General features: G+C 41.6%; 1 protein-coding gene across 1 annotated transcript in view; it reads left to right on the top strand.

Moving 5' to 3' along the window:
* Positions 1-201: 201 nt before the first annotated feature.
* LOC121915845 (IgGFc-binding protein-like) overlaps positions 202-9235 on the top strand; it is a 52399-nt gene continuing 43365 nt past the window's right edge. The window contains exons 1-7 of the mRNA XM_042440414.1: positions 202-612; positions 1369-1948; positions 2484-2683; positions 3716-3851; positions 4587-5810; positions 7216-7835; positions 8347-8911. Coding sequence (XP_042296348.1) covers positions 313-612; positions 1369-1948; positions 2484-2683; positions 3716-3851; positions 4587-5810; positions 7216-7835; positions 8347-8911 — 3625 coding nt within the window. The 5' untranslated portion in view covers positions 202-312. The remainder of the gene's footprint in view (positions 613-1368; positions 1949-2483; positions 2684-3715; positions 3852-4586; positions 5811-7215; positions 7836-8346; positions 8912-9235) is intronic.

The raw sequence follows: 9235 nt of genomic DNA, 5'->3' as shown, positions 1-9235 counted from the left end.
GTTCTTTCCAATTTCCAGGTATTTCATGTGGCCTGAATAGCCACTATGAGCTCTGTGCTCGCAGCTGTGCCCAGAGTACTTGTGGCAGCATCTCTGTCCCACTCCCTTGTTCATCCAAATGCCAGGAAGGCTGTGTTTGCAATGAGGACTTTGTGCTGAGTGGAGACCAGTGCATCCCCATGTCCCAGTGTGGATGCCTCTATCAGGATCACTATTACTTGGCAGGAGAGACTTTCTACCCAACATGCCAGAAGCGTTGTGTGTGCCAGCCTGGAGGGAGCGTGAAGTGTGAAGCTGTCTCCTGTGGGCCTGATGAAGAATGCAGGTTGCTTGATGGCATCCAGAAATGTCACCCGACTGGCAACGCTACCTGCTCAGTTTTTTGGCAACCCTCACTATCTTACCTTTGATGGGCTGTACTTTAATTTCCAAGGGACCTGTGCATACACCTTGGCTACAACTAGTACAGAAGATGAGAGACTGAATCCATTCACAGTGAATGTGGAGAATGAGTCCAATGGTGATGGGAAGGGCTCAGTTACCAAGGCCATCTCTCTCATGGTGTACGGTGTCACAGTGACTCTAGTGCAGAACAAACCAGGACAGGTGAAGGTGAGTTTGGGCTGCTAAGAAACAGTTCATTTTAGGCCTTTAGCCTTTGCGGTTGGGAATCTTAGACTTTCCAGATACTTTGGAGTGCCAGTCTCAACATTTTTTATCATTGACCATGCTGACCAGGGTTTCTGGAGATTCAAATCCAAAATATTTGGATGGCCCTTTATTTAGCTGTTCCTTCTGTTCAAGCAGCTGGTAAGTGTGCTACCATGAATGAGTGGAAGATAAATGTCTCCTCTGGACATTTTCTATGGCCACCAAATTGTATTGTAGCTGAGTATGCATGATTTATTTTCCACAGAATTGTAGATTTCCCTCCAACTCTTTCAGTGTATATTTTAGATAATGCTGTTGTACTTTGGCCACATCATGAAAAAGTATCACTCAAAAGGGTGATAATCTAAGAGGGTGGAAGGCAATAGATAAAGAGGAAGACTGCACACCAGATGGATGGGCTCAGTCAGGGAGGCCACAGATCTGAATCTAGAGGACCTAAGCATAAGGTGAGGGACGAGGGGCTTGGAAATATCTCATCCACAGGGTTGCCATGAGTTGCAGCCAATTCAAGAGCAGTTAACAACAACAAATCACAATTGAATGACATAAACAAAAAGCTACCAATATGAACTGAATAGCTTATTTTAAATTGATATTAGAAGGACCAGAATGCAAATAAAATAACATGCTCAATCAAACATGGCTTCTTCACAAAACAACTTTAATATAATAGGTGAATCTTCTTCTTTCTCAAAGGTGAATGAAGTGTTCCAGCTCCTTCCTATGATCCATTCAGAAGGAAGGCTGAAAGCCTATCAGCATGGCATGAAAGTCTTGATAGAAACTGACTTTGGCCTCACTGTGGGCTATGACTTGGTCTACCACATGACAGTCACCATCCCAGGCACATACCAAGGCCAGGTGCGTGGCCTTTGTGGGAATTACAATGGGCAGAAGGATGATGAGTTCTTCCTCCCCAATGGAATTGTAATCTCTAATGCAACTGCATTTGGAGCTGCCTGGAAGGTTGGGACTCCTGGAAAAGATACATCCTGCTCACCTGGATGCTCTGGGAGTAGCTGCCCAGTCTGTGAGGGAAGGAAGAAGGATGTTTTCAAGCAGCGCAACTACTGTGGGGTCCTCACTGCCATTGATGGCCCCTTCAGAGCTTGCCACAGCCAGGTGGACCCCACTGTGTACTTCAATAACTGTGTCTATGATCTGTGCGTGAGCAATGGGGACAGCCCAGCCTTGTGCCAGAGCATCCAGAGCTATGTGTCTGCCTGCCAAGAAGCCAGGGTCTCTGTTGATCATTGGAGGAGTCCATCATTCTGTCGTAAGTTATCCAGACTGGGTGGCAGGTGTATGCTAAAAAATGAAATGGCGGCAGCATCCCTTTTTCCTTGCGACATAATTAAAGAGGATCTCTTATTTTTATTCTACAAATGCCCTCACAGTGCAATAGAAGTATTGAGTAGCTCTCTACAAGTATAAGACTAGAATATTCTAATGATTTTAAAATGAAGAAAATTTGTCCAAACTTTGGATTTTTTAAAATTTGATTTGTGAGACATTTAATCTTCTTTGTCAGGGAGTTCCAGTGCCACAATAAACTAATTAGCTTACTTGCTAATTAGCTTACTTGCTGTTCACCGCTATGATCTTTGGAATAGCGGTATATAAATAAAACAAATTATTATTATTATTATTATTATTATTATTATTACAGTTCCCAGGATTCCCTAGCACTAAACCCGGACAGTTAAAGCAGTCTGAAACTGGATTTCTGCAATATGTTTTGGACCCCAGTCATCCTGGGAGTCTTTTCATCTGATATGTATGTTTGTTTGTTTGTTTGTTTGTTTGTTTAGCTCTTAGCTGTCCAGCCAACAGTCACTATGAGGTTTGTTCTGATCTCTGCTCTACCAACTGTGCCAGGATTACTGACTTCAGAGTATGTCCAGAGACCTGTGCAGAGGGCTGTCAGTGTAATGATGGCTATTTCTTTGATGGCATTGACTGTGTTCCTGAAGAAAGTTGTGGGTGTTTCAAGAATGGACATTATTACAAGGTAAACTGATCTTTGCAATCTTATTGCCCCAGCTTCCTCTTGTGTTGCTGTTATTTTGAATCAGATCAGGAATGTTTCCTTCTAAGTATCTATACTTTCTCAGCTCCATACATTTTTTTTATGGGCTATCCCAGTTTGGAATTTTTGGACCTCTATTCCAATGAAGTTTAGAATTTTTCAGCATCCAATGAATAGGAGCCATTTTCTTCCCTTTTCTTGGATGTCAGTGTTGGTTTGTCGATGGGGTGGGTAGTGTTATGGTTTATGTTTTTAGCTGGTTTTAACTTTGACAGTTTAATCCCCTTTTAACTTTGGTATTTTATGAATTTTCAACTGTTATTAAAATCTGTTGTTACCTTGAATCCTGAGCTGGGGGATGATGATGATGATGATGATGATGATGATGATGATGATGATGATGCAGAGGGTAATGCTTCATCTGTACCATTCCTTAGTTCTCTCACCTCCTGGAAGGGTGCATTCAGAAGCACAGAGTGCTGCTGTAGCCATTTACTGGATGGGGAGAAGAAAGCAAAAGGCAAATAGGCAGCCAGGCGGATAGAGCTGAAGTCACCCTCATGTATCTTCATTGACTAAGTGGAGATTTGAGAGGGTGAGGTCAGCTTTCTTCACCCAGTGGCAAACTGTAACCTAGCCAGGTATTGCCTATGCAATTCTTTCTTCCTTCCACCACAGCCAGTAAGAAGCCATGGGAACCCAGTCTAGGCACATGAATGCTGCCTGAGTGGGGAAGATGGGTTTTACACAAGAAGATAATGAATATATCTTTTGCAGCTTCAAAAGAGGACATGCCTACATGCAGCCTCAGGTTATGCCCACGTAAGTCACCAGTAAGATTCCAGCATTGAAGTGCTGACTAAGTGCAGTAAGTGTAGTCTAGCTCCTTCAGGACTCAACATATACACTAGCAAAGCTTCAAGTGAATTGGCTCCATCTTGCCTAATTATTTATGTGAATTTTCATCTGCACACACTCTCATCAGTATGATTGCTTTATTATTTCTCCCACCAGCCTAATGAACAAGTTCTACTGAACAAGTGCCAGGAGCGTTGCCACTGTATCCCAGGCCAGGGAGTGACTTGCCAGACCCACAGATGTACTGCTGATGAAATTTGTGAGATCCGAGATGGCATCATGGATTGCCTTGGTAAGGGTAACAAAGTAGATGTAAATCCATGAAAGCTCATGCTCCCAACTTCTTTCTTTCAGTTAGTCTCAAAGGTGCTGCAAGATCTTTCTACATACTGATTCTACAGACTAACTGGGCTGTATCTTTGAAGAGACATTCACTTACTTAGGCTGATATGAAGGATGCAAATTCTTCATTGTCTTATTCTCACACATGAGAACAAAAAGCAGTTTTTCTTTTTGTCTGCAAGATGGTCCTAGACTATCTATCTATCTATCTATCTATCTATCTATCTATCTATCTATCTATCCATCCATCCATCCATCCATCTATCCATCCCACTTAAAAGTCACCCTTACAAAGATCAGGACAGTGGATCAATATAGTAAACCAATACAATATAATGAAGATAACAAGAACTCCAAAACATAGAGGAAAGTAAAGGAAACATCCCTTCCCCCATGAAAGAGATCAAACCAGTAAGTTTGGAAATAAAAAAGGAGATGGCATCAAAACTTCTAGAATCCTGGTGTCACTTGCATCTTCACTAGAATATCATTTCATAAATGGAGCAACAAAACTGAGAAGGCTTTCTCCTTGTATTGTGGCACTTGAAAAGTTCAATGCAAATGATTTATCTCTTGTACACTAGCAAAGCCTCAAACATTAATCTTTCTTTGTACATGTTGTTCTAAAAATCTGATAATGATATTTGCCATTTTCCTAATAATCCCCTTCTTTCTTTCCATTTAGGATCTTGTGCAGCAAGTTCGAAGGGGAAGGAATTTGTCACAGTATTTCTTCACAACTGGCAACCTGTACAAAATACTAGGCTTGTGCTGCTTATTACTGGGCATCATCCTGCAACCTCAGTCACAGTAACAATTAAAATCCCTATGTTTCAGAGAACTATTGCAGTTAATGAGGGACAGATGGTGTCAGTGGAACTCCCTACCTCTGTAGAGATGGTTGGAACAGACCTCTTTGATGCAACTGTGCTGATACAATCTGACAAAGACATTTCAGTATTCTCCCTCAGTTACAAGGGCTACTCACCTGGTGCCACAGTAGTCTATCCAGTCCAGCAGCTTGGCACACAGTATTATGTGATAACCCCACCAGGGGATATATCAGGAACATTCAAGGAATTTGCTGTTGTAGCCTATCAAACCTCTACTAGAGTTGACATTCATTTGACAGGCACTGTGATATTCAAAGGGCAGACCTATACTGGAGGAAACAGACTTGCTGTTGACCTGGAAGCCTTCCAAGCAATCCAGATCCAAAGTTCAGATGATTTATCTGGCACTAGAGTCGAATCCACAGAACCTGTGGCTATTCTGAGTGGGCACAACTGTGCTGTGAAAAACACAGCATGCGATCATGTTGTTGAACAACTCCTACCTGTTTCCAGCTGGGGAAAGGCCTTCATTATCCCTCCCTTATCCTTGCAGAAGACATTTGACATGGTGTTTGTAATTGCTTCCCAAGCTACGCTGATAAAATACCAGTCTGGGCCCAAAGAAGATTCCCGTAACATAATGGCAGGGGAAGTTGTCTCATTTGAGGTGCAAGGTTCTCATCCATTGTACCTCTCTGCTGATGCAGGAATCCAGGTTGCCTACTTTTTCACAGGAGCTGATAATAGAGGTCTAGCAGTTGACCCATTCCTTATCAATTTACCAGCCTTGACAAGCTACTGTAACTCATACTACATTAATGGAATGAATCAGTTCAATAGTTACGCTATCATCATAGCCAAAACCTCAGAGTCCAGTGGCATCAAATTAGGGAAGGAACCCATTGGAAACATCCAGTGGACACCAGTCCCAGGCACAGAATATTCTTGGGCTGAACACAACCTGGGAAAAGAGGATGGAGCTGTTACGATGGAGCACTCCAGCACTCCTTTTGGGCTCCTCATCTTTGGAGTCTCACAAATTGAAGGTTATGGTTCTGTGGCCCTTTGCTCTTGTGGTAAGCATTCATGCACATCACTTCAACGTGAGTTTTTACTTGTTTTATTAAAATGTCTATTTCTCTTGCTGTGATACAAAAGAAACAAAACAGCTTATGACAACATACATTAGAAAATAAAATCCATCAAAATAGTTTAACAACAATAAAAAAACCCCGATTCAAATGAATCATTTGACCATAATATACAGGTTGTCTGGACTTTCTGGCCATTTTTCTGGATTTGACAGAGAGTATGGAAGGTAAAATTTAAAAGGAATGAAAAGTAAATGTCTGTACAAACACTTATATTCTCCTCACATTTGCCTAAAGCTTTGGTATTTTAAACACTGTTGCAGATATAATTATTGAACTGGCATCTAAGAGTAAAAATGGCAACTGATGGACAAAGAAGCTAAATATGAAAAATGCAGAGCTTGGAAAGTTGGATTTAAAAGTTAATTCACTAATGTAGGTAGAGATTTGGCCTGGGTCAATTTTAGTAGTGGCTGAGCACCAAACAATACTGTATGTTGTTCCAGGGGGAGAAAAGGGGTTGCTTCACTCTTTCTCCCATCTTCCTTTGTACTCTGTCATAGTTTTAATGAGTTTTAATAATAATGCAGTGGGTAGGCCACAGAGAGGAAAGATAGACTCTTGTTGAGTGGAGGAAGGTTCTAAATCTAGAGTTTGGTCTAACCTTCCTTTCTGCCCCATCCTACTTCTTTCTCCCCTTTTTCGTCTCAGCAGCTTCTTGTATTTAAAGAAATGAGATGTAGTTCTTTTCAGTTTATTTCAAAATCATATGCAAAAGTACACCTTGAATTACTTAGAGAAATGTTTATTGGTTAGCCCTTAGTCCATTTCAAAATAACACAAAATAGCACTAAAACAAATAAAACACACTATAAACTCCTATAGAAATTCTATAGCAATTACACAAGAGCTAAAAATGTATAGAGGTGTTGGAATGTAAATAGAGGAGTTTATTCTATGGTGTTTAATTTGCTTACCTCTGTCTGGTTTAAACCTTAATTTGGGTGGCATCCTGATCTTATCAGATGTTTTTTGCTGCCTAATTTGCTGCCTGAATATAGCCCAGGTCCACCCCTGCTTCCAGGATTGCTCCTCCGGTCATTTTCCCAAGCCAGAAAACTCCCAGATCCAAAAAGAGCTGGAAGAAACAGCTTTGGAAGTGGTAATGGACCCTGGCTGTATTCAGGTGGCAAATTAGGCAGCAAAAACCATCTGATCATAAGATCAGGATGCTGCCCGAATTTAAAGTTTAATCTGGATAGAGGTAAACGGAATTAAAACACAATGGGATAAGCTCCTAGGAGCATTACATGTGTACAGATTTATCTCAAAAATTGAAAGACTTTAACATCAGAATTGGCCTGATGAGTTTGATTACTGTTTCATTCAGATGCAATTCCGGTCCCAGTCCCTGAGTCCTGCCCTGAGAACAGTCACTATGAGGCCTGTGGAAATGCCTGCCCCATGACCTGTTCTGACCGCACTGCTCCCTCAACGTGTGATGATACCTGTGCTGCCATCTGCCAGTGCAATGAGGGCTATGTTCTTAGCGCTGGCAAATGTGTCCCTGTGGAGACCTGCAACTGCACTCATAAAGGTGCAACTTACAAGGCAGAGGAGGAGTTCTGGGATGATGAAGACTGTCATATTCTCTGCAAGTGTGACCCCAATTTAGGCAAGGTCGTGTGCAAAGAAGATTCCTGCAAGGGCAATAAGAAATGTGCTGTAGTCAATGGGGTCCGGGGCTGTCATGCCCTCAAGCACTACACTTGCATAGGAACTGGAGATCCTCACTACACTACCTTTGATGGAAAGAAATATGATTTCATGGGAACATGTGTTTATCAGATGGTGGGGCTCTGCTCCAAAGATCCTGCCCTAGTCCCATTTATGGTCAGTGTGGAGAATAACAACCGAGGCAATAAGGCAGTATCCTTCACCAAAGTAGTGACACTTGAAGTCTACAATATGAACATCAGTCTGAGTCAAGAATATCCAAACAAGATTCAGGTATGTATACTGGGCAAAGGATAAACTGATAAGATTTTAAACAAGAGACATTGCAAATCTTAGTTCCTGAGAGATTTGGTACTTCTTTGAGTTGAACATTTTTGATGTTTTAGAAGACTGGCCTGAGTGATAGGATAAGCTAAATAGCCATTGCATAGTAAATCAGTATGGATTTGTAGCTATTACACAAATCCAAAGAAGCCAGTCAATAGAACAGAAGAGGATCATGGAACAGAGGCACTCATTACTAAAATTCAGTAGGATTTTTATATCTTATAATATTAAAATTGTAAAAAAAGGCTTTTTGCTTAATGCCCCAGCCTTTTGGCATTGCCTCCTATTCTCTTACTGTCTTCTCTGGATGGGTTAGCACAAGTGGCAAAACCTTAAGGAATAACTATAAAACTATGGATTAGCTCTTTCACCAGGTGTTTCATCTGCTAATGACAATAGGACTGATCCTTGTTTTCACTGATATACCCTTTGCTGCTATCTTCCATGTGCTTTCCAGGTCAATGGAATTTTTGTGGACCTGCCTTTCTCCTATAAGAAAAAGCTGAAGATCTACACCAGTGGGGTCCATGGCTTCGTCAGAACTGACTTCGATCTCCGGGTCAGCTTTGACTGGTACAGCTATGCCAGGGTCATTCTTCCCAGTACATATGCCAATGCTGTCTGTGGGCTCTGTGGCAATGCCAATCAGGATCCCAGCGATGACTTTGCCATGAAGAATGGAACACAAACAAGAGATGAAATCCAATTTGCAGACAGCTGGAAGCTCATGGATGTCCCAGGGTGCTCAGCAGGATGCACCAGTGACTGTCCAGCATGCACTACAGCAGAGAAAGAGACCTACAAAGCTGACTGCTATTGTGGGGTGCTCATAAGAAAGAATGGCCCATTCAGACAGTGCCATGAAGCTATTGATCCAGCAGCCTATTTTGATGACTGTGTCTTTGATACCTGTGCATATAGGGGCCACCATGAAACTCTCTGCAAAGCCATCAGTTCCTATGTGACAGCCTGCCAAAGTCAGGGTATTTCGATTGGGGAATGGAGATCACCGTCCTTCTGTAGTAAGTGTTACCTCCAAGTTCTAAGCTTTACTAAGTAGCTTAATTGGGCAAAAGAAAGCCTCATTTAATGACAGAATATAAACACAAGATCTTTTAAACCAGGAGCCCAAATATTAAATTATGGAATTGTATTAAGGATGACTTAGATTAATTTGGGTGGAGAATGTATACCCCCCTCCATTTTATCATACAGGGGGAAATCAGGGATTTAAATTGACATTATCCCATGCAAATTGCATGATCATAGTGAAGATTTTCACACAACGTCATGATTAAAGAGGACTTATCCAGCAATAACCAGGTAATAACCAGCAACAAATCATT

The sequence above is a fragment of the Sceloporus undulatus genome, chromosome 9 (assembly GCF_019175285.1).
Source record: "Sceloporus undulatus isolate JIND9_A2432 ecotype Alabama chromosome 9, SceUnd_v1.1, whole genome shotgun sequence".
NCBI lineage: Eukaryota > Metazoa > Chordata > Lepidosauria > Squamata > Phrynosomatidae > Sceloporus > Sceloporus undulatus.
This window is presented reverse-complemented; position numbering and strand designations above follow the sequence as displayed.